General features: G+C 36.6%; 1 protein-coding gene across 2 annotated transcripts in view; it reads left to right on the forward strand.

Annotated features, from left to right (window-relative positions):
• LOC125394327 (amine sulfotransferase-like) overlaps positions 1–17,888 on the forward strand; it is a 34,609-nt gene extending 16,721 nt beyond the window's left edge. For both annotated transcript variants that reach the window (XM_048425099.3, XM_087910971.1), the window contains 6 exons: positions 387–538; positions 1,442–1,650; positions 7,264–7,390; positions 9,025–9,119; positions 15,662–15,848; positions 17,365–17,888. In XM_048425099.3, coding sequence (XP_048281056.2) covers positions 397–538; positions 1,442–1,650; positions 7,264–7,390; positions 9,025–9,119; positions 15,662–15,848; positions 17,365–17,483 — 879 coding nt within the window. In that variant the 5' untranslated portion in view covers positions 387–396 and the 3' untranslated portion in view covers positions 17,484–17,888. The remainder of the gene's footprint in view (positions 1–386; positions 539–1,441; positions 1,651–7,263; positions 7,391–9,024; positions 9,120–15,661; positions 15,849–17,364) is intronic.
• Positions 17,889–26,831: the final 8,943 nt, after the last annotated feature.

Consider the following 26,831-nt stretch of genomic DNA (forward strand, 5'->3'; position numbering starts at 1 on the left):
TGTTCTCTGCCCCAGTTGTTTGCTGTCTTCTTTCTAACTTGATGAGCTGGACAACCCTGAATAACTTGGTTGCATTCTCTGTACCCTAATTTCCTCATCTGTGTGTTTAGAATTAAGATCACCTTTTCCATCTGGAATTACCGAAAAATCTTTCTAACTGCTTGCTATATTTGTTTCTTCGTATTTTATAGAGTGATAATAAAAATGTAGTAACATAAGATTCTTTTAAATTTAAATAATATAGCATATGTAAGTGCTTACTATAGCAAATATAGTATGTGAGGGACATTTTGGTGGTGCTTGGCACATGTAGACCACTCAAAAGCATTACTTACTATTGGAAAATACTACAATAGTAATGAAAATTTTGTGATTTTCGCTTCTAGGTAAATCACTATGGACAATAAAGATGAATATTTACTTAACTTCAGAGGCTATAACTTTGAAAGAACTTTAGTTAAAATGAACATAGTGGAAAACATGGATGATCAGGAAATTAGAGATGATGATGTCTTCATAATCACATATCCAAAATCTGGTGAGTGACATAAATAGGTCATATGGCATTCGTCTTTGTTTTTGTTTGTTTTGTTTTGTTTATTTTGTGTTGTAAGGAAACATTTGTTTGTTCCAGTTGCCCAGAACCAAAATAATCACACAGAAACTTTATTAATTAAATCACTGCTTGGTTCATTAGCTCTAGCTTCTTATTGGCTAACCCTTACATCTTAATTAAACCCATTTCTATTCATCTGTATGTCACCACAAGGTCATGGCCTACCAGCAAATTTTCAGCACATCTATCTCTGGCAGAGTGGCTATGGCTTATCCTATACACCACCATTCTTTCTCCTAGCATTCAGTCCAGTCCTCCCTACCTACCTAAGTTTTGCCCTATTAACAGGCCAAGGCAGTTTCTTTATTCATTAATGGTAACATGGCACACATAGGGGACGCTAACATCAACTTTTTTTTGTTTTTTCAAGATAGGGTTTCTCTGTCACTTTGGAACCTGTCCTGGACCTAGTTCTTGTAGACCAGGCTGGCCTTGAACTCACAGAGATCCATCAACCTCTTCATCCCAATTGCAGGGATTAACGGTGTATGAACTGCCTGGTATTTTGGTTTGATAATAGGTGTATAAATATTCTCCATTCCACACACTGTCATTTCAACAATAATACAAGAATTATTTGGAATCTCATTACCAATCACCAGATCTTTGTAAGTGAGAAAGGGACAGAGTTGTAGAGTTCAGCCTTACCGACTTGAGTGTTCTATACAGACAATGGGGAATGAAATGCTGGCACATCCAAGCATTCCTGGGGTGCTAAAGAAAAAGAGAGCTCCAAATTATTTGTAAAATGGATACATTACTCTTGGTATTCAATATTAAGACCTATTTCAGGATTGAAAACTGGATTGTTATTTGTTCTTACAGGTACTGTTTGGACACAGCAGATCCTCAGCCTGATTTATTTTGAGGGCCACCGGAACAACACTGAAAATATCCAAACAATAGACAGAGCGCCATTCTTTGAGTACAATAATCATAATGTGGACTTTACCAAAATGCCATCACCTCGAATCTTTTCTTCCCATCTCCCATATTATTTAGTGCCAAAAGTTTTCAAGAACAAAAAAGTCAAAGTATGTCATAGAACTTATTGACTTACCATACCCATGAAATGCCTTCTCTAATGTTTTCTTCAATGTTTTGCCACTGTGATGCAGGTGCTATGAACATTCTTGAGTGTGTCTCCTGGTACTCTCACAGCAGCTTCCCTAGAACCCACACCCATGAATAGAACTGCACAGCCACAGTGACTAGAGTACTCACTTACAGAGGTGGTGCAGTATTTCTGAAGAAAGTGTATTTGTCATTTCTTGCAGAAATGTGCAATAGATGAATTCTTAGTGTTCCCCTAGTAACTTGACATATCAGAATTTTAGATGCTTATCAACATGGCATCTAGGAAGAGGTGCCTCAAATGTATCTTAATTTGCATCCTCATCTTTATAATGGAAGTAACCATGTTGGATGTTTATTGGCCATCATTATTTTTGTTTGTGTAGAAAAGGTCTATCATTAGCCCAATATTTTACTACATTCTTCTGGTCAGCATGCTTTCTATCACTTCTGGATAAATCTATTTTATCTCATCCCTATTGCTTGTGTTTTCATCAACAACATTCTTAATTTTAGTTTTAAAAATGTATTTTTCTTCTTATTGTTATTTTTCATATGTTTTATTCAAAATTAATTTTCATCTTATGTGCCAACACCAGTTCCCCCTCTAATCTTTTCTTCCATACCCCACCTCCCCTCTTCCCATTTCCCATCCATTTCTCAGAGGGAGAAAGGCCTTCCTTCAGAAATCAACAAGGTCTGGAATACTAACTTGAGGCCAGAGCAAGCCCCTACCCCTAATATCAAGCCTGAGTAAGGTATCCCACTACAGGTAACTGACTCTGAAAAGCAGATTCATGCACCTGGGATGGGTCCTGGTGTGATTGCCAGGGCCCCCTCCAACAGATAAAACATAATTGTCACCCACATTTAGAGGGTCTAGTTCAGTCCCGTGCAGGTTCCCCACCTGTCAGGCTATAGTCTCTGAGCTCCCACTGGCTCAGGTCAGCTGTCTCTCTGGGCTTCCCCATCATGCTCTTGACCTCCCTTGTTATTTTGATCCATCCTCCCTCTCTTCATATGAACTCCAGGAGCTCAGCTGAGTGCTGGACTCTGGGTCAATGCACCTGCTTCCATCAGTTACTGAATGTAGGATCTATGATGACAATTAGGGTAGTCATTAATCTGAAAAAACAGGAAGGCCCTTTCAGACACCCTCTCCACTATTACTAGCAGTCTGAGATGGAGTCGTCACTGTGTATTCCTGAGAATTTTTCTAGTACCAGAAATTTTCTCCCTAACTTCCTCTATCAAGATATCTTCCTCATTGTTCTCCCCTAACTCGGTCTTATTGAATCATCATGTTCTTATGCCCCAACTCCTCCCTTCTACCCTCCTCCCAGTTTACCCAGGAAGGAGATCTTAATACTTTCTTCATGGGTCCCTCCATGTGTGTCCCTCTTAGGGTTCCCCCTTTTACCTAGCTTCTCTGGGATTGTAGATAGTAGCTTGGTTATTCTTTGATTTTATCTAATATCCACTTAAGAGTGACTATATACCATATCTGTGTTTCTGGACCTAGGATACCTCACTAAGGATGATTTTTATCTAGTTCCATCCATTTGCCTGTAAATTTAAAGATGTCATTATTTTTCTTTTTACCACTGAGTAATACTCCATTGTGAAAATGTAACATAATTTCTTTATCCATTCTTCAACTGATGGACATCTAAGTTGTTTCCAGGTTCTGACTCTTATGAATAATGCTGCTTTGAACAAAGCTGCAAATGCCATGGTGGTATGATTGTGCATCCTTTGGGTATATGCCCAAGAGTAGTATTACCAGGTGTTGAGGTAGATAGATTCCAAACTTTCTGAGAAACTGCCATACTGATTTCCAAAGTGACTGTACAAGTTTTCACTCCCTTCAGCAACAGAGGAGCGTTTGTCTTACTGCACATCATCTCTAGCATAATGTGGAGTCTTCAGTGTTTATGATCTTAACCATTCTGATAGGTGTAATATGGATCTCTGAGTCGTTTTGCTTTGCATTTTCCTGATGACTAAGCATGTTGAGCAAATCCTTAAATGTCTTCTGGAGATTTGAGTTTTTTTCTGTTGAGAATTCTATTTAAATCTGTATCCCATTTTTAATTGGAATGTTTGATATTTTGGTGTCTAGTTTCTTGAGTTCTTAATATTTTTTGGAGATCATCCATCAGATGTGGAATTGATGATCTTTTCCTATTCTGTAGGCTGCTGTTTTGTCTTACAGAAGACTTTCAGTATCAGTAGGTCCCATTTAAGGATTGTTGTTCTCAGAAACTGTGCTACTGGTGTTATATTTAGAAAGTGGTCTCTTGTGCCATTGGATTCAAGGCTATTTCTTACATTCTCTTCTATCAGGTTCAATGTAACTGGATTTGGTCTTTCATTCACTTGGACTTGAGTTTTGTACATGTTATAGATATGGGTCTATTTGCATTCTTCTACATGTTGGCATCAACCATTTATTGATGATACCTTCTTTTTTTCCATTGTAAAGTTTTGGCTTCTTTGTCAAAAACCAAATGTTCATAGGTGTGTGGAATAGTATCAGAGTCTTCAATTTGATTCCATTGATTGACATGTCTGTTTTTATGCCAATATCATGCAGTTTCTAATACTGTAGTTCTATAGTAGAGCCTGAAGTCAGGGATGGTGATGCATCCAGAAGTTCTTTTAGTATACAGCGTTGTTTAGGCTGAGATTTATGCTTTTTCATATGAAGGTGAGCACTGCTCTTTCAAGCTCTGTGGAGAATTGTGTTGGGATTTTGATGGGGATTGCATTGAATCTGTAATGCTTTTGCTAATATTGTCATTTTTTACTATGTTAATCCTAAGTAACCAACATCATGGGGTTTTTTGATTTTCCATTTTCTAATATCTTCTTCAATTTCTTTTTAAAAACTTATTAAAGTTCTTGTCATATAGCTCTCTCACTTCTTTGGTCACCCCAAGATATTTCATGTTATATCTGCCTATTGTAAAGGGTGATGTCTCACTGATTTCTCTCTCAGCCCATTTATCATTTGTATATAGGAGACTAACTGACTTTTTTTAGTTACTCTTATGTCCTGCCATATTATTGAAGATGTTTATCATCTGTAGGCGTTCCCTGGTAGAAATTTTGGGGTTACTTACGTATACTATCATATGATCTTATTTTCTCTGGCTATGGTGATTGAGAGCTCTGCTGGGTATAGTAGTCTTGGCTGGCATCCGTGGTCTCTTAGTGTCTGCTGAACATCTGTCAAGGACCTTCTTGTTTTCAGAATTTCCATTGAGAAGTCAGGTGTAATTCTGATAGGTTTGCCATTTTATGTTACTTGTCCTTTTTCTTTTGCAGCTCTTAGTATTCTTTATTCTGTATGTTTAGTGTTTTGATTACTATATGACAAGAGGACTTTTTTGGGGGGGTCTAATGTAATTAATGTTCTGTATGCTTCTTGTACCTTCATAAGCATTTCCTTCTTTAGCGTGGAAAAGATTTTATGATTTCGTTGAATATTTTCTATGCCTTTAAGCTGGTATTCTCCTTCTTCAATCCCTATTATTTTTAGGTTTGGTTGTTTCATGGTGACATTGGTTTCCTGGATGCTTTGTGCTAAGAATTTGTTGGATTAAACATTTTTTTGACCAATGAATCTATTTCCCCTATTTTACATACAATGCCCAAGATTCTTTGTTCCATCTCTTTCATTCTGTTGGTTATGCTTGCATCTGTAGTTCTTGCTCATTTGCCTGGATTTTCCACATTCAGAATTTCCTCAGTTTTTGTTTTCTTTATTGCCTCTATTTCAATTTTTAAGTCGTGAACCATTTCCTTCACTTGTTTGATTTTTTTCATGGTTTTCTTGGCTTTCTTTAAGGGGCTTATTGATTTCTTCCAGTTTTTTCTTTGTCTTTTCTTCCATTTCTTTAAGGGAATTTTTCATTTCCTTTTTAAGGACCTTCATCATCTTCATAACATTATATTTAAGGTCATTTTCTTCTGCTTCATCTGTGTTGGGATGTTCAGATTTTGTTGCTGTAGAACCACTCATTTCTGGTGACGCCATGTTGCTCTTTATGTTGTTGTATGGATTCTTACACTGTTGTCTACGCATCTATTCCTGCAATTGGTACAAGTGGGTTCTGTAGCTCCCATGGTTGCTCTTCCTCCAGGTGCGATTCTGTCCTCTTCCTCTGGGTGCAGTTTGGGCCTGTGGCTCCAGGAGTTGCTGTCCCTCCATGTGTAGGTGGGGCCAGTAGGTCCTGTAGCAGGAGTTGGTTGATGGTAGAGAATTGATGCCTGATTGCTGGGGGCGTTGTGGGTGGGAGAGGTGCTGAGTTTAGGGCCAGGGCTTTCCAGCCAAGATTTCAGATACTCACCTGTTCCTTCTGGCTCAGATGGGATAGGTGGGACCCATCTGATTTTTCTTTTAAATAAATTCACATTTTAGAAATTTTTCCTTGCTTTAAGCCTAGAGATACGTTCTTTGGGTTTTGGTTTTTCTTTCTTATTCTTTTCTTCACTCCCTTACTTTATTTCCCTTACGAGAGTATTTCATGTAGCCAAAGCTGGCATGTCCTCCTGCCCTAGATACCCAGGTGCTAATGTTGTGGACAGACATTCACAGATTATTGCTTCTATGTGTGAGTTTGTATGCTATTTATGCTCTTAACACATGTTTACATTATTTTTCTGAAAGATATGAAGGAAAAGCTCCTTTTTATTGACAGTTATAAATATATCACTAATCATTTTGTTATGATTATTAGTTTTTGTTTTCAGAATTATCTCCTCTGCTATCACATAATATCTCTCATTTGACTGTCATGGGTAATTAATTTTACTTTTAAATTTTTAATTAAAATTTTTATATATTTTGATCACATAAGACAAATTATTGTTCAGTATTTATGAACATTACAAATAATACTGCTTTTTGAGAATTGAGATACATTCTTTTTAATTTAACTTAATTTTTATTTTTAATTAAGCTATCTTTTTTCATTATACATACCAATCCAAGTTACTATTACCTCCCCTTTTCCCATTTTATCCACATACCCCTATGTTCCACCTCCCTAACTACTACTCAGAGAGGGTAAGGCACATTGCTTTGGGGAAGTTCCAAGGCCCTTCCTACTATACCCAGGCTGAGCAAGGTATCCATCCAAAAAGAATAGTTATCCAAAAATCCAGGAACAGCAGGGATAAATCCTGGTGCCACTGCCAGTGGTCCCACAGAATGCCCCAGCCATGCAATTGTCACCCACATTCAGAAGGTCTAGTTTGGACCTATGTTTGTTACTTCCATGTCCAGCTGAAGTTGTTGAGTTCCCATTAGCTCAGGTAGACTGTTTCAGTGGATGTACCCATCATAGTCTTGACCTCTTTTTGAACTACATTCTTAAACATGAAATGTCATAAAGAAAGGTTGTTTATTACAATACTCTCTGTAACAACAAAGTATAAATAATAGCGACTTGACTTTGTACAGCTCAAAGACTGGAAGAAATAATTACATTATAAAATTATATTTAAAAACTTATAAGCATAACCAAGATTTGCTTAAAGAAATAATTCCATAATTCTATCTACAGATTCTTTATATCTACAGAAATCCTAAAGATGTTTTGACCTCCTACTTTCATTATTCAAATTTGATGGTTATACTTGAAGCCTCAAATACTATAGAAACATTTATGCAAACATTTCTAGATGGAAGAGGTAAGTATTAATTCATCAACCCAGACACAAATGAATTACACAAAATGTACCAGTAAGCCAAATTCTCAGACTTACAAAGCATAATTTAAAGAAACGGAGCAGGGCATTTCTTTTTTAAAGGAACAACAACAACAAAAAATACTAGACAAGAAAAATGTTAAAGGAGCGGTGGGCTGCATTTCCGCCTGGCTAGCTTTACCTGAAATAATTACACGGAAACTGTATTCATTTAAACACTGCCTGGCCAATTAGTTATAACCTCTTATTGGCTAGCTCTTACATATTGATTCAACCCATTTCTATTAATGCGTGTTGCCACTTGACTGTGGCTTTCCGGGACGAGTCTAACCGGGGTCCATCTCGGGGAGGAGAGCTATGGCGTCTGACTGCCTCTGCTTTCTTTCTCCCACAATTCTGTTCTGCCTACTCCACCCACCTAAGGGCTGGCCTATCAAAAAGGCCAAGGCAGTTTCTTTATTAACCGATGAAAGTAACACATAGACAGTTAACCCTCCTCCATCAAAAAAACAATATCAGACAAACAAAAAACAAAACACAAAGAAGTTATCTCTAGTGACAATTGCATGTCTACTCTATATGCTATCAACTGGGTTTTCTATCTTTATGCACCATTTGAGGATTGTCAGGATTACAAAGGCATGCCATGTAAAAACTGTTTTGGTTTACGGATATTTTATCAATTCCTTCCAACTAGTGCAAAGGAAGAATAATCCATTCTGTCAGAGCAAATGCTAAGGGTGGTTGTATGTTTTACATGGGCCTGTATATGGCTTTATACTGCAGCAGTGGAATTGTTCATTCTACTCCATAGGTGGATTAATTAAGGCAAGAGGCTCATCACCATAGACAGAAGTTTCTGTCCCACATGGACCCATAGTCATTCAGTCCCCCCCCAAAAAAAACACATAGAGGCTTATATTAATTACATAAATTGTTAGACCTATTAGCTCAGGTTTATTATTAACTAGCTCTTACAACTTAAATTAACCCATAATTCTTCTATATATTTAAATACTTGACTTGGTATCTTTTCTTAGTGCAGCATTCTCATCTTGCTTGCTCTGGATGACAACTGTCTCTGCCTTTCCTCTTCCCAGAATTCTCCTAGTGTGGTCACCCCACCTATATATCCTGCCTGGATACTGACCAGTCAGCATTTTATTAAGCCAATACAAGAGACAAATCTTTACAAGTTACAAGAGCATTATCCCACATCACATCACATGTGAAATCAGAATTTCACTTGCTTGTAAGATGATATTCAGATTCTGCACCACTGTAGACAGTGAACAAGAGAAGAAACAGAGACTTGTGCCCTTTATGGAGAAGTAGGAACATGAAACAGTATGCCTTAAAGTCACCTGCAGCCTCAGGCCCTTTATTTCTCTATTACTTCTTTCCTACTCCTGTAGTAACATTATATAGGCAAGTTTCTATGAATGTCAGGTAATTGTTCCCCCAAACCACTAAACATTTTAAATCGGGATATAGATATCCATTTCAGGCCCCCCATTTTATTTCTAAAATTCCAAACCAGAAAAGAAGGCACAGAGTTTGTTGTCCATTACATGGACACACAGCTTGGCATTCTCACTTGTTACTTTTCTTCCCAGTGGTAGGAAGCAATTGGTTTGACCACATAAGAGGCTGGTATGAGCACAGACATGACTTCAATATTATGTTCCTGAGCTATGAAGATATGAAGAAGGTAAGAGGAGGTAGTTGTGTTTTTAAATGATTTCTTTTACAAGGTTCTTCTCTTGGTTGAAAATACATTCTCCCAGCTATCTTCATACTTTAATTCTTCTTTGGGCTTTCTGTTAGAGATGATTCCTAATGTCCAGCCTCTGCCTCATTCACTGGTCTTCTTCCAAACTCTCTTCTCCCTATGAAGTCATCATTTGTGATCCCTTCTTATGTATCAAAGGCAACCCCTAAACTTCACACCACCAATGGCTTCCATAATTAAAAACTTTATTATCACATGTTAATTACATCCATTAGTGGGATTTGATGTTATATTTTTGCCCATGAATAGAATATGCATTGATCTTATCTTGCCACGCCCTGACTTCTGGCATTCCTTTCTTCCCCCTCAGACCTTCCCCAATTACTGCTAAACACAAAAACACTTAAAAGTAGTTTAAGGTTGACTTTTAAGTTTCAACATATAAGAGAATAGAAGAAATTTGTCTCATTGTCTGGCTTATTAACTTAAGCTGATGTCGTTAACTTCATACATTTCACTGCAGATGACAGAATTTTACTTCCTTTTTATGTCTGAATAATAATATACTTTATATTATTATTGTATATGATATATATATATATCAGTTTTTACTCATTCATCTGTTGCTGAACATTAAGCCAAGTCCATGTCTTGTAGTTGAAGATGTATAGCAATAACACTAGATAACAGTAAGGTTTTGAATGGTGACTTCATTACTCTTGGCTATATTCTCAGGGAGGCTAGAGCTGACATGATAACCCACTTTACTATAGTTTCTCATGCTCACTACTGAAGGCCAGTAAACAGCAGTGAGGCATGTAACTACTATAAATTGTGGACAATTAGAGCCACTGACAATATTTAGAGCCAGAGACAAGTTCTCTGGTTTTTTTAAAAAAAATAATCTTGAAACAACTCTCAGATGAATATAGAGAATAATTTTTTGTTGTTCACAATTAAACAGTGTCTGTAAATCAAAGAAAAAGAGTTAAAGTTCACCAAATTCTGGTACTTATTGACATATTGATTAATAAAAAATAAGTAAATGGCTTATTTCTGTGACAGGCTGCAAAACAAGAGTAAACAAGGACTGACTTATGTAGAATCCATGAGTTAACAAGGACGGAAAACAGTCAAAAAGCAAATACCCAAAGTAAAAAGTCCATAAGTGTATCTTAGTTGGTAACATGGCACAGTGGGTGAAGGGGTTTTCAATGTGTACATGACATCACAAATTCAAGCCTCGCATAAGGGTGGAAGACCAGAAATAACTCCTTAAATTTGTCTTCTGAGATCCTCCCATGCACCTTGGCACAGGCTCTCATCATGCAGCAAACACATTGCATGCTCACATGCATACACACACACACACACACACACACACACACACATACACACACACTACAATTTTTAAACTTTTAGAGATTTTAGACTAGTAAGTGTACTTATTAAATAAATGCCAAATATGATGTCAGCATTCACAAAAATTTTCTGGTATAACTGAAGATAATGACTTTTCTGGGGGTAAATGTAACCAGGGATTTACAGTTAATATATATAAATTAACAATAAAAAGAACAGGTAAAAGCTAAAAAACAAGAATAATTTTATTTGAAGCAATACAGTACTTAGAACCAAGTAAGAAAAGGACTTGAACATCAAAGGTGTGGGGCAGGGAGCAAGAAACTACTATGTAAGACCAGAGTCAGGACTGTGTAAGATCTGTGGGTCATGGTAATGATTATTTCTGTAATCCAAAAGTAATGAAGAGACATTAAAAGTTTAAAAAAAACAGCAATGGAACAAAACTAGTATCTTTGGAATATCATTCCCTACCATGAGTTTAATAGTGAAAATGGTAAATGTGAGTAGACAAAATAAAGATGAAGATTTACCTACTGACTATACTCACACATCATACCCATAATTATAACTGACATCAATATTTTTGAAAGAGAGAGAAAACTCCCAATATTCTCTAGCAATTATATTTCCACCAAAGTTGAGATAGTTTTGGTGTCTTCCTTGTCCATTGCTGCGAAACTTTGTAATTTTTGTCTAAACTTTCATGCTTGCTTCTCCAATGATTACCGCACTAAGACAATAAACCAGTTCATTTCAGATGAGTTAGGTTATTTACTGCCTGAGAAGGGCCATCCCTAGGAACTTCATGACTATACAGGAACATTTCTGTTTGCCTTTCTCAAGAACAAGGTCATGGATAGAATGCAGTGTTAAAAGATTCCTATTTATGGGGCAAAAGTACAGGTATAGCAAAAATTTATCCTCATTGATGAGGACAGTCATTGTTTGGAGAAAAGATGGGGCTTACTATTAGGAAGAGATATATTTGGTGGGGTTCTAAAGTAACCTATATATTTCAGTTCTCTAAATACATGGTAGAATCATGTCCTAATAACTTCTTGAACTGAATGCTTGTCTTTTCCGTGTGTGTTTACCTTTAAAATGTAAACACGGACAAGCAAAAGAATCTAGATATTTTAATTTACCTGAAAAGACATCAGAATCCACTTAATGACAAATCCTTCTGGGATGTGAGGAACTTAATTTTTCCTTCCCATGTGTTTTTATTTTTTCCTTTGTATGTTCCAACTGGTTGAAGTCTGCAGTAAAGAATTGCATTTGTATTATGTACCTTAGTGTAGTAGTCACTGAAGATTGAATATGGAGCAAATCAGAGAGGTGTTCCTAGATTTATATGAAAAACAGTTTATTCTTTCATAAAATGTGTCTCAGAATGATGAACAGAGAAAAGAGGAGGATTGAGGAAATGTCTCTTTTGCTAAAAACCTATCCTGCACAAAGAAAATAAAAGTCACAGGAGTCTAATGAACTTTATCACATACAAAACTCCCTATATTTTTGTAAATTTATTCCTTTTATTGAGATAACATCTCAGAATGTAGTCCTGGCTTGTCTAGAACTTTATTTAGACCAGTTTAAATAGCCTTTAACTTACAGAGATCCAATTGCTTCTGCCTCCTGAATCCTGGAATTAAAGGTCTGTGTCATCTCATCTAAGACAGCCAAAGCTCTTCATTCAGGGGCCAACATCTTTTTCTTTCCATTCTGTATTATTCTGAGAGTTAGTTTGCTCCTACTCCTGACTCCATGTTTGATTTTGCTGAGTTCATCTAAGATGAAGCTTGTACTAAAATTATTCACTGAGATTTACTTTTTATTAATTAAACACAGTCTGTTTTTAATTCATTTTCATTTATAGGATTGGGTTGAGGCAGTTTAAATTTTTATCTTTCACCTACTTGAATATAATATTATGTTAAAAATATTTCCAATAACTCCATTATTGGTAGCATCCAGAATTCTATCATCATTTTCCTCTTTCTTTCATCTGCATTGTTCTGTTTTTCATATTCTTTCTGTTCCTGGTTTTGTGGTCAGTCATTGTTCATCAAAGCCATTTGTCTAAATCACTTAGCATTAGAATCCTATTATTTTATTCACCACAACACTGTAAGTTTTTTTCTTAAATGACCACACACAAAGATGGAGACTAATGTACTCAAGTCATCTTAGCAGGGCCCTAAACCATCTGGTCCCCAGATGTAAATCCATCTCTGTTTTTGTATTAAATGTATAGACTCCTCAGAAGCTCAACTTTCATTAAATATGGAAGGGATTTCAAACTTCACTTAATCAATATTTATTTTACATCTACAAAGGAAATTCATGTATTCATTCTTATTTATTATTATTTTTTCATGAATTTGGGGTAGTGCTTCTTCATCATGAAGAATGCCGCAACTTCTCTGGATAAAACTAATCTGTCATAAACAACTACTATACTCCTACTCAGGCTTAGCCCCAATTGCACTCTTAATTATGATTTTAAAATCCATAAATTGAAATGTGCCATTTCACCATCATGTCTTGTTATGTAACCATTTGTCATGTCCACTATTCCAATTCTTTTTGGCAAGCTGAACCCTAGGATCGTTAAACTATAACTTCTTATTTTTCTCTTCTCAGTCCCCAAAATAACCTCGCTATGTTCTTCCTGTATTAATTTCTTCAAGCTTAGTACTTGGCATGAGTGGAGACATACAGTTGCATTTTTATTGACTTACTTTACTTACTGTGATGTCCTCAATATCATCAAGGCTTATGTATCATATATCAGAATTCCCTCTCTGTCTGCAATTCCCCATTGTATTTATGTTCTATAATTGACATAAGTTTGGCTTGATTCCACATTTTAGCTGTTGTGCATACTGATGCTGTGAATACAGATGCACAAATGTTTCAGAGATTTTGGGTTCAGTTGTTTGGAATCAGAAGTAAAAGGCAGAGGTGGAGTTGCTGGATCATACAGTGGTTCTGTTTTTGTTTCGTGAACCAAGCGTCATAAGTTTTCCTTTGCAAATGAACAATTTTATATTTCTTCCAGAAACACCAGCGCTTATGATTTCCTGTCATTTGTTAAGGAATAGTCATCATAATAGGACACAAGTGGTGTGCTCTTCTTGTCGGTTTCCACTTCCCAAATGACTCGTGATAGAGAGCATTTTTCTCCTGTGTTTAATGGATGTGTCTATACTCCCTTTGAGAACTGTTTATTTAAAGTTTTAGTTAGGTTGATTTTGTTGTGGATTTCTGAGGGTAATCCTGTATCAAATAAATGACATAAATATTGCTCCAATTCTATAGGTAAACTTTTCACTTCATTGAATCTGTCCTTTTTTTATATAGGCATTACTAAATTTAGTATAATCAATTTAGTATTTTCTGGCTGTCTATACTTCTAGAGATATATCCCAGACACCACTGTGAAATGCTATGATGTAAATCATTCCCCTGTGTCTCTGTACTTGTGGAGGGATATTCAGAACACAACTGTGAAATCCTGTGTGGTAAACCATTTCTTTTAAGTCTCTCTAAGAGCATTGTAATTTAGGTCCTTGCTTTTATGTTTAGCCAATTTTCATTTATTTGAAATACATTGTAAGATGAGAATTCAGCTTATGGACATTTGATTTACCCAAGAACATTTGTGGAAATGAATGACCTTTCCCATTTAACATTCTTGGTAGCCCATATCAACAATCATTTATCCATTATAAATGAGAAATGATTTCCTGGGAAGTCTAGTCTGTTCTATTGGTGCATTTCTGTATTCAAGTCATTACCACACTGTTAGAATTACCATGCCATTCAAATACTTCTTGTGTGTAGAGATGATTCAATAAGTAAAGGGCTTCCTGCCAGTCCTGATGAGCTAACTGCAATCCTTGAGGCAAAGAAGAGAACTAACTCTTATGAGGTGTCAAAATATCATATGAATTTTGCAGAGATTTCTTTTCTTCCTTTCTTTTTTGCAAAAATGAAAAAAACACAACAATTTTGTCACAGACTACATAGAAATTGTGGATTAGCTTGTATAGCATCTTTAAAATAACTGTCCTCAGCTGGGCAGCGGTGGCACATGCTTTAATCCCAGCACTCAGGAGGCAGAGGTGAGGTATCTCTGTGAGTTCAAGGCCAGCCTGGTCTACAGAATGAGATCCAGAACAGATTCCAAAACTTCAGAGAAATCCTAGTGCAAAAAAACAAACAAATAAATAAATAAAACTGTCCTCCACTTCATGAGTGTAGGATGCTGTTCTGTTTGTTTCTGTTTCTTTTTCTTTCATTGATGTTTTGATGGTTTCAGTGGATCTGTCTCTAACCGTTTCTCCATTTCTTCTTAAGTTTTTTGAATCCTACTACTTCAAAGTTCATGTATTTTTGTCTTATTTTAGCATTACTCATCACTAGTATTTATAATTTCAACTAATATTTGTGTGTTGATTTGATTTATATCTCACAGCTTTGTAAAATCTCACTGTTCTAGCAGATTTGTTGCTTTCCCTAGTTTTTGTGCTACATATGAGATCATACTGCCATTCATTTTACAGAGAAAATTTTACTTCTTTGCCTGTAATTTAGATGCTCTGTCTTTCTTTCTTGACTAAATTAACTGCCTATTATTTTTCAGTAGTATGTTAAATGGAAGTAGTAACATGTGACTGGTTGCAGACATCAGATGAAAATGATCATATTCTTCTCAACCAAACATGATTCTAGCCAAAAACAATGAATGCACAGTGTTTTGAAAGGAGGTACCTGGGTTCTTCTGCTCATTTGCGATGCTTTCATTTTACAATGATATTGAGATGGGTATAGTAGCTGCTACCTCTAATTCTAGCCCATGGGACACTACAAAAGGAAGACCATGCCTAACTTTGAGAGCAATGTAGATTACATACTGAATTCCAGACCACCATAGGCTACCTAGTCTCAAAAGAGCTGTGTTTTATTAATGGTTTATTCTGTGTCAATTACAATAAATAATAATTTCAGTTTTTCTTCACCCTGTTTCTATGATGCTTTCATGTACTGAACAATCTTTGCATTCCAAAAGTAAATCCTACCTGTTCATTGGGCTGTAACTCACACCTCCATTAAAAGGTCAGTAACTTCTCAACCCATGACATTTTCAGGACCTCAGGGGCTCAGTGCTTAAAATATGCAGTTTTCTGGAGAAAGTACTGAGTGAAAAAGATGTAGATGCTGTTGTGAGACAAGCTACGTTTCAGAACATGAAATCTGACCCACGAGCAAATTATGAAGATATTATAAAAAAGGAAATTGGGACAAGAAGTGATGAGGGAACATTCCTCCGCAAAGGTGAAATTTACTAGTCTGTAGAGGCTAAAAGAAAAAAAAATGCTGAGTTTTCCTGGAGTACTTTGGAAAAATATTATGTGTTTCTAAAGTATTTCTCCAGGTGATAATGACATTTGGAAGCATCAAGCATTTTAGAAACACAGAACCTGAAGGGTCTGTAGTAGTTTTAGTTAAAAATCTGACAATTTCACTTACTAAATATATATGAGTTTCCTACATTTTAGGCAACACAACTCAATTTTTAAAGGATGTCAACGGTCTTGTCCTTGTTCTAGATGTGTTAGAAGTTAAGACTATAATTGATATTGTCTTATTGGTTTCTTGATGTTGTTTTTTGCTTTATTTCAGTTTTTTGTTTTGTTTTGTTGGTTGTGTGTGTGTGTGTGTGTGTGTGTGTGTGTTTCTAAGAGAGAGAGAGAGAGAATGTGTGTTTCTCAGTGTAGTCTGAGCAACCACAGCTACCTTAAGTTCATAATCCTCCTACCTCTACTGCACATGCTCCCTGAAAGCTAGGATTACAGACATGGTGATGCACTGCTTAGACAAGAACAATATTATTTACTATTTTCCTAGGATATTGAACAAGTAAACTTACTGTCTGCTTATATTGAAAACAAAGTTTAAAATGCTGCTTCCTCATGTGTGAGGTTTTTTTCATCATAAAAATTAGAGTGATGTCTTAATAACTTTATCTGACATGAATTCAATAAAGTAAACAGGCAATAAACGTATTATGATCTCATTATATGCCCAGAGATATGGGTAAGAATGAATATTTCCCTCTTGATACCCTTTTAACTTATCATTGCTATGAGAATTAGCTATTATTTAAATATTTTTGGATTTTTATATTTTTCAGGAACTCTTTTATATTGTCTCTTCTGCCACTTAACATCGATTCTCATATCTCACTCCTCAGCAAGCCTAAATGTCTTACCCATGATAGCCCACCACCCATTCCAAATGCAAATAATAATATCATCCTTTCAGACAACTAAGGACCCTAAATAGCTACACTTTAATTAGTGTAGTGATCATTTCAAATTCCTACTCAGTAAAACCACAACAGTAACTCCTCTGAATCTCTGTGATACCTTGACTTAACTTGCTAAAAACCTCTGTGTCTCATTTCTTTCTGTTTAAAAATGAAAAGCCAAACAGCATGTACCTCAAAAGACTGTGTTTGAAATATACTGTGTTTGAAGTCTAAGTGTTTTCTTAGTATAATTATTGGTACATAGTAAAATGTACTTTTAAAATTCTAAATTTTTTAAGTTTCAAGGTGTTTTTTTTTCTTTCTAAAAATTGGCTACAACTCAGTGGTAGTAACTAGTGATACTTATTTATTATGTTGCTACTCTGAAGTTTCTTCTGTGATGAGAGGAGAGATAGCCCACCTAACCCTCCAGAGAACTCAGTGATGTGCAGTGTGAGCTGAAGGGAGTAGAGTGAGTTGGGTGGACTGTGTCCCAATACTGCTACTTACGTAGGTGCTATTCTGTGCTTCTCCCATTAGGAACCATTGGAGACTGGAAGCATCACTTGACTGTGGATCAGAATGAAAGATTTGACAGAATATTCAACAAGAACATGAAAAACATTCCCTTAAAGTTCATCTGGGATATAAATGAGTAGAATTTTAATTACCATGTGAATTAATCTTATAAAAATGTACTAACCAAAGGCCATACTTAAATATTAAAATTAATTTCTTCCTCTCACTTAACTATGAATTTAAAACTTAATTCTTGAATGAGAAAATTAACTTAATCTTAGCTTGCTGGCCATAACATTGATTTCAAAGATAGTTACTAGCATTGGTATCTTTCACAAAAATGGTTTAACAGAAAACATAAAAAATGGCTTGTAGTCTTCAGAGATTCTTCAACAGTTCACATTTTTTACCTTTAATTACTTTAGGATTGAATAAACACTAAAAATTCAATTACTCTTATACTTGACTTTAATTGATTGCTTTCAAAATCAATATACTCATTCAAATGTACTATGTGAAATAAAAAAAGATATCACATAAAAACATATATGCCTTTTAAACATAATATAACAGATTTTAATTTGCAGTAAAGACATAAAAATCAAAGATTAGACATATGTTGATTTAAGTGTGGAAACCCAGGATCTGGGCTCACACCTGGAGACATATCGGGGTACAAGGGTCATGCTACTGTTGGGTCCATGCCATTTAAGTGACATGCACTGCCAACCAGAATCATGGTAACATCTGAGCCAGGGCTGCTACAAAGAACTCTGTCTAAATCCATGGTCTAATCACAGCTAAGGTCTGTATTGATGGGTGAGGAACAAGGGGCAAAGGGTTTCAGGGTCTGCTCACCCACACCTGCATGAGCAGGGACAGCTCCTGTGCTGCTCTTAGGAGGACCAGGTCCTGCTCTCCAGACTGGTACAGTCAGTGAAAGGTATAGTAAGAAGGGAACTGCTTGTTTGTCCCAGCCACCCAGAACTGAAATAATCACACAGAAACTATATTACATAAATCACTGCTTGGCCCATTAACTCTAGTTTCTTATTGGCTAACTCTTACATATTAATTTAACCCATCTCCATTAATCTGTGTATCTCCATAAGGTCGTGACCTACCAGCAAAGCTTCAGCACATCTGTCTCCAGCAGTGACTCCGTGACTTCTCTCTGACTCTTCCTTTTTCCTCCGAGCATTCAGTTTTATATACCCCACTCAGCTCTTAAAGCCCTGCTCTGCTATGGGCTCAAAGTAGTCTTTTATTAACCAATGGTACTCACAGCATACAGAGAGGACTCCCACATCATCTCCCCTTTTCTGTTTAAATAAAAAGGAATATTTTAACTTTAATATAGCAAAATTAAATATAATAAAACAGGCAACAAGCAAGAATTACAGTTACAATATTTATTATCTACTTTATCTTTTATCATAACTAAGGAAAACTATATTATTACTATCTACTCTTCAATTCCATCAAAGACTCCAGGATAGAATATTACCTAAGTAAACAGTAAGTTCATTGTAAGCAACTTTTAAAACTCTAGAATTGACAGAGACATCTTGCTACCTGTACAGTCACCCAAAGTTTTTGTACCATTGGGGCATCCACATTCAACCCACGGGCCCTAGCATCCAGCAGATTTTTCCATGAAGTGGGAAGTTTCAATGACAGTTCCCGCTCTATTGGCAGTTTATTAGTCATTTTCTTCTGTGTCCTGCACAATGTTTGGCAGACTCTTTCATGGAATAGGAACACTGAAGGTTTGTTTCACCTTTAGGCAAGTTTAGCAATCATCTCTCCGTGGGTCCTGCATGTCCAGTTAAGCAGTCTAGGCAAGAAGAGTTTATTGCCTGAAATGGCTAGCAAACTCTAGAAGGAGACTCTTCAATGTCCATCTTCCTCTTGAAGTAACTGATGTTGCCAGGAGCAGACGTGTCTCACTGTCATGAAAAGTCTTAAGTTCTTAAAACGTTTTAAATGCCATATTCTGTAGTCTTTGAAAGGTTTGAACAATGCCTATTTGAAATACATCTCTGTATATCTAGAAAATCTAACTAACATGACTACAAATGTGACTATTATCTACTAACCTCTATTTCTTAATTATATATTACACTTATTTTTTAAATGAACTGAACAAACACAATACCCTAATCAAGAGCAGAAATACACATATATAACAGAATTGATCTTAAATTTGTATCAATAGAGCAAGATCCAAACTAATATAAAGTATCCATCTCTATAGTATATCCCCTTTAAATGTAAACAAACCTTTATAGACAATATTTGGGAATATAGATGTAGTTATTTCTCTCCAAACTGCTTCCTGCTGTTTATTGGGTGAAGTATTTTGAGGAGGTGTATTCAAAGTGACCTTTGAGGTGGTTTTAGTTAATCAAGCCATATTAGTGTGGAAGAATCTACAGGATTTATCCTCTGTGGAGACAAAAGAACCTCTTTTCCAAAGCAGCACATCCTTAGACCCAAATTCTATAGTCAAGATACCTTTATAAAATACATGCTGGTTTAGCTTAGTGCCCATATAATGAAATGTCTCCCTGTACTTAGCTCCTTCAATATCAAAAAATTCAAAAAATCACAATAACATACATAATCCAGAGTCTCTGTGAATTTTCTATCTTTGCAAGGCTTATTCTTTATTTATTCCTTTTAATCTGTGACTGTCTGTACTGTGCCTCTTTAAAGACTTTACCTTATTTTAAAACATTTAAAACATTTACTTCTTTATATAACTGTCTATATTCATTTTATAACTATACTCTTTATCGTCTCTCTCTCTCAAGCCTATGTACATTTATACAACACTGCGATGCATTTAATTTTCATTTTCATCTAAATTTGTCTTACTGTATATCAGTAATTCTTTAGTGCCCAGGAATGTTACTTAAAATGCTAAGCGCTTCTTTAAAAATTAAGCTGTGCTATTGCTAGGGAAAATACAGCATTTCCTGCTTGCCCTATCCAGTCCAGTATGGCAGAGCTGCTCACTGCCTCTGAGAGCCATGCACACCCCCCACTTCCAGGCACACATATGGTCCAAGTTGCCATCAAGCAAGCCACAGCACACTGCTCACAACCCCACTCAAATACTCTGTAGCTGAACTCCTGCCTGAAAGAGTCAGAGTTTGCACTGGCAGCACGGCCCAGAAAGCAGGCATTTCAAAATGGCTTGGCTTTTTTTCTGCTATGGCTGAATCAGAAAAACCTCTCTTAAAGGATCTGTGCTTTATTTCTAGCAAACAGAGCCCAGCCAACAAATTGCTGCTCCCAAACCATGTTTAACTCTGTTCTTTCATGTCTAGGATTCCTTTTTAAACTTTCTCAGGTTTTACGTGGATTTAGTCCATTACGTTGGTGCTAATTTGTTCGATGAGGGAGTTGCTTATTTGTCCCAGCTGCCCAGAACTGAAATAATCACACAGAAACCTTATTAATTAAATCACTGCTTGGCCCATTAGCTCTAGCTTCTGACTAGATAACTCTTACATATTAATTTAACCCATCTCCATTAATCCGTGTCTCACCATGTGGCTGTGGCTTACCAGCTAAAGTTCTGACTTGCATCTGTCTCAGGAGAGCTCCATTGCTTCTCTCTGACTCTACCTCCTTTCTCCCAGCATTCTGCTTAGTTTTCCCTGCCTATCTCTGTTCCCCCTTATAGGTCTAACGCTGTCTCTTTTTTCATTAACTAATAAAAGCAACACAAAGACAGAAGGACTTCCGGCATCATTTTCCCTTTTCTATTTAAACAAAAAGGAAGGAACAACAACTCTTTGCAGCCCTATCCTCACTGCTTTTGGTGGTAAAAGGAATCATGGACATCAACACAATGGCAGCCATGACAGGGTCATGAACCCAGACATGGCCCCTGGCAGCAATCTAGGCTCAGAGGACACCATGACCCTGAAAGGCAGCACAGGATACTCAGATCTACATGGCCCCAACAGACTTCAACACATTGACACTAACTGCCCTAGGTTGTAGCCCAAGTTCCTGATGTCTGTGTGGCTCTTGATGACTCTACAGTCCATGCACACAGCAGAGTGGGCACAACACATCACCTGTGCACCACACTAGAGCTCACTCTGTTGGCAGGGGGCGGGTAGCCAGGTCTGTAAGCATGAGAGCAGAAGAACTGCACCCCTTCCTCCTATGCCAAGGGATGGTAAGTGTAAAGGAAATGTGCCCTTGTTGCTCACCCCTTGCCACCTGAAACACATGGGAGAGTCAAACTCGGGGGCTTGAGAATGGAAGAGCTGGTTCTGTCTGTAGTAAAAGGTGCGGCGGACTCCTTCCCGCCATCTGGCTAGCTTAACCCTGAAATAACCACATGAAAATTATATTAATTTAAACACTGCTGTCCCATTATTTCTAGCCTTTTATGGGCTAACTCTCACATCTTGATTAACCCATTTCTATTAAATCTGTGTATCACCATGTGACTGTGGCTTACCAGGAGAGATTCTGCACATCTGACTTGGCAGTTGGCTTCATGGCAGCTCTTTGCCTCTTTCTTCCTCCTAGCATCCAGTTCTCTTTTTTCTGCCTATCTAAGTTTTGCCCTATCAAAAGGCCAAGGCAGTTTTCTTTATTCAACCAATGAAAGCAACACATAGAAAGAAGACCCTCCCACACCATCTGTCTTCACCAGGTGACTGGGCAAAACAGTAGAGCTGGCCCTGGTAGTGTGAGAGTAGGTAGGCTGGACCTGAGGATGTAGTAGAACTGGCCCCGTTCTTTGCTGTCTGCTGCATCAAGTGAGCGAGCCAGGGCTGTACTGCAGAGCTCTCCCAGATAGTGATGGTGAAGGAAAACTGGCAGACTGACCAATCCAGAAACCACCCAGATCCAGAACCTGGTCTATGATTTGGCACACACCAACATACACCAAATCTATAAACTGTTGGAGCATGTGATGAAGCCAGACCTGCAGATCCAGAGCTACTGGATCTCTATGACACAAGGCAACAATGAGATATCCAAGAGCAGACACAGTGAAGGTTCAGTATCCAGGGTATAGCAGAAGCCAGAGACCTCAAACCAGACCAATAAGCATTGCAATGACCACTTACAAGTTAAGATACATGGACTAAAGGGTATACAGTGTGACTTGCTATTTCACACAACAACTTCCACGCCAAGACTTTTTGTGTGTTTTGTTGTTTTTTCTTTAAAATTTTATTTTATTTTGGGGAAGGAGGTTGCAAGGGCAGAAGGTAGAAATGAGGGGATGGAAAAATGAGTGGAATCAGGATACATGGTGTGAAATCCACAAAGAATCAATAAAAAGATAAATTTTAAAAAACCCTACTGGTTTAATTACAAGGTATTAGGAGAAAAAGAGTTCTGTCTGTAACATATTCTCATTAAACCCATGCCATAAAGTCATTTTAAAGACTAGAAAAAATCTAGGTGAATTTCAAATTCTCAATGGAGAAGGAATTTAATTAATAAAGTAACTGTAGACATTTAAAAATTTGCTATATTTGGATCATGAATATATATATGGTAGCAACATTCGTGACAGACACCACATGGAACCAACACAAGTTGGTCATCACTGCAACCAAATACCCAAGGTGACTAATTTATGGGCTCAAAGAATTATTTTGGTTTGTTGTTTCAACTATCAGTGCACTGCTAGTTTCTAGTCTATGACAAGGAAAAATATTCATCCTGGTTTCTTGGTTCAGAGATTCTAGCTCATGGTTTACTGGCTTTGTTTCAGGACCCATGATGGCATAGAGCATTATGATAGCTTGAAACTTTTGCAGGAGTGTCTCAGTCAAATATTTTGTTGCAATAAGAATAATTTGGCTCCAAATAACATATACAATATATAGTATCTCATTGCAGTAATTTATGGAATACCAGTAAAAGAAATTTTCTTGAACCTATGCAGAGCCATAAAAGAGAAATATGAAGCAGAAAGGAATTTACAGTTTATCAATCTTTCTTTTCTGATTTTTATATTGTAGAATTTTGTGTTCTATCATTTATAGATGATATGTTCACTGTTTGTGAAAATTTATTTTAACAACAGCCATTAAAATGTGGTTTTAAAAAAGACCATCATGACAGGTGTGGGAACCTCTGCAAAAGGATTTTGCAATGAGACTGAATGTCTCAGAATGTATTATGGCAAAGTTTAGGAAAGGGCCAGTAATAATAAACCCTATTAGTGAGCAACTCAGGAATGAGGGAAATACCATGAAAACAGATTTAATGGGATCCTTGCTGAAGCCAGATCATGGTGACCTGCTGTGAACTGCACGAAGAAGATGGATAAGGAGCCTAGTTAGATGATGATGGCCATCAACCAGGAAGGGTGAAGTGTTCTTGTTAAATGAACTTGGAAAGAATCTTAGCTGTAAACTGTAATTGGGGATATGCAGATAAAGATCTAGAATAAGATACATAACCCTGACTAAAGTTAAGCTAATCACGACTGGGCATGGAGGCTTGCACCTTTAATCGGAGCACTTGGGAGGCAGAAGCAGGCGATCTCTGTGAGTTCGAGTCCAGTCTGGTCTACAAAGTCAGTTCCATGACAGTCAGGACTGTTACATAGAGAAACACTGTTTTGAAAAACAAAACAACAACAAAAAAAGCAAGCAAAGAGTCTTTCCGACCTATCCTTTGTTTAAGTAAATGAAGAGACAACCCCTTTCAATTGACTATGTACAGTCTCTCAACGAATTGAATTTTGTTCACTAAAAAGCAATTGAGTTAGCAGTTGGCATTTGGTGGTAGACTCTTTACTCAGTAGGGTAGCAGTTAGTTATTTTGTAAGGGGAAATCCATGAAAAGAAAAATAAAAAGTCAGTAGTTGGAAACTCACTTTTTTTGAGTACAGAGAACTGACTGATGATTAATCTCCATATTGAACATCTTTAGAGTAATTGAATGAACCCAAACAGTAAACTCAGGGGAAAGTGAGTCTGTATCCAGATTGTAGGGCTGGGGTAGATGTACTAGATGGAAAATTATTGAGAATAAACATGAATGGTGGGGGTGATTCTGGCTTAACAGACCTAACAGAACTTTTGTCTAAAGCGAGACAGAGTGATCAGATGTCTCATGGAACACTGGGAAATTCAAGTGCTGGGGCTTGCCTGTGAATATGATATGAGACAGCTTGCCAAACTAGCCTGAGAAAGAAGTAACCAGATGCTGGTGGTCTCAGTAGACTCCAGTCAGCTCTCAGGAAACACACACCCTTCACCCTTCAGAACATGAGTAAGGCACTTTTGCCCTTTCTCCTAATGAACTTCTCAATTCTATGTACCTTTATACATATTCTTGCTATCTAAGAGACTGAATTCTGGGTAAGGATGACGTCTAAGAAAACCTTCACCTGTTGCTGGAAAAAGACCCTGGACTGCCCCCATGGATAGGCAAGGTGAACAGGCATGATAGGTCAAAACTTGTAAGGCTAAATACTAGAAACAGTCTGGCCGCTGAGGCTTAGCTCAGTCAGCAGTCCACGCTAGATGACATACTTCGCTCTTCTCCTTTGCTGTCTTTACGGCTGCTAAAATAAACCTCAACTGCCTGCTCGCTCTATCTGTCCCAGTGGGAATTCTATGCTGTGAGGAGCACAGGATCAAGAGTATTTTGAATTTGATGGAGATTCCATGATCTGAAACTAATTACAGTTTAATCCTGTGGACATGTGACAGGGCTCTTCATCCATTGGTGTCTTCTTCAATTCCTCGATCTAGTGTCTCTATATGTTCTTTTAGAGAAATTTAACTTTCTTGATTGGGTTTATCCTTGGATATTTTTGAAGATATCATAAATAGGGTTGTTTTCCTGATTAACAATGAACGTTTCATTTCCAAAAATTTCAATTTGATCTTTTTCAGTTTTTCTATCTTTTTGTTAAACTACATGTTCCTGACCTATATTGTCTTATTTCATCCATTCTTTTGTGCTCTTTTTAATTCATTCATAATTTATCCATATCCTCTGACTCCATTTAAAATTCTTGAAATTCCTTTGAATTATTTTGCTGAAATTTCATCTACTCCACCCATACTGGAATCTATTGCTATGATTTTAAGTTTTGAGGATCTGTATTGATTTCATTTTTCATATTTCTTCTATTTTTTCACAGTGAATTCTGGAATAATCTTCCACTGAATGAGCTTAGCATCTTGCATTCTTTCACTTGAAATACTTTCACAAGTCAATACACTCTACTTTCAAATATTTTCTTTAGGTAGAGAATTTTGAACACCAAGTATCTCAGGTTTTTATGTAATAATAAGAGCAATTTATCTGGGAGAAAAGAACAAAGTAGACTTAAGGACTTTAAAGTTACTTAAAAATTACTGTGTTGTACATTTAACTCTTCTTACAATAGTAATGTATACACTATATGTTTTTATCATAATTGTAAGAAATTAATCCGTCACACTTAAGACTTTAAAACAGCTTTCTAACTATCACTCGTTTAATAGCTGCCTTGCCTTGGTTTAGATCCTGAAGTTCTAGCAATTCCTCAAGTAATTTTTCATTCTGGTCTTCCTTCTCTGAAAATAAAAAAATCTTTTCCTAATTCCTTTATTTCAAGTATTTCACCCAGTTATAATCTTATTCTTTCATGTGTTTTGTATTATACACATTGTGATATAGTGCTATTGTCTACTTCTGTTTTTTATTAATAACTCTCACTTTCTTGCTCCCTTACTGAGATTAAAAGAGCTTGAAAAGGGGGAATTTAAAGATATTTAACCCATGGCAGAGAAATAGACTAATCTGACAGGCAAAAAAGAGAAATTATTTCTAGAAGACAAGTAGGATTGGGGATTTTGTGAATTGCCAAATAGTTTAAAGTACAACTCAGTGTGTATTCAGTAAAGGGAACAGAAGGAGAGAGTGCTGGTCTGATGATAATTTCCAGTAAGAGCACTAAACAAAAACAACAAAGAGAGTGGGTCCAAAATAAATAGCCACATTAACCTTGGTATCAAGGAGACTTTGATAAAAGAAAAAACACTCAGGCCTCAATTTCCAACTGAAAAATTATGAACAGATATTCACTTGTGTAGTATATCATATTAGAGTGTATGGTACGAATAAAGACTATTATTCAATTGTTTAAGCCTAAGTAATTCTGGCAAAGTGAGTGAATTCATTTATGCTCTTTGCTATATTTATTCCTAAATACGAATCATCTAATGAGCCTTCACTTTTTGCAAAATTATAAACAAATGGAAACCTGAGGTCTATTTCTGATTTATGTTTCTGTGGGAAGTTCTAAATTTATGTTCAGTCACATAAAAGGCTCAACAATGGCGGGAAGTAGGGAATGATAGAGATATCTAACTCTCTAAGCCAGATGTACATGGAGGAATAGCCAGGCCAAGCCAGGTTCAAAAGATTCAATAATGACATTTAAGTCATCCTTTTCCACAAGGAAATGATTGCTACTGTATAAGAGCTTAATA

Source organism: Myodes glareolus, chromosome 1 (genome assembly GCF_982192425.1).
Source record: "Myodes glareolus chromosome 1, mMyoGla1.1, whole genome shotgun sequence".
Taxonomy (NCBI): domain Eukaryota; kingdom Metazoa; phylum Chordata; class Mammalia; order Rodentia; family Cricetidae; genus Myodes; species Myodes glareolus.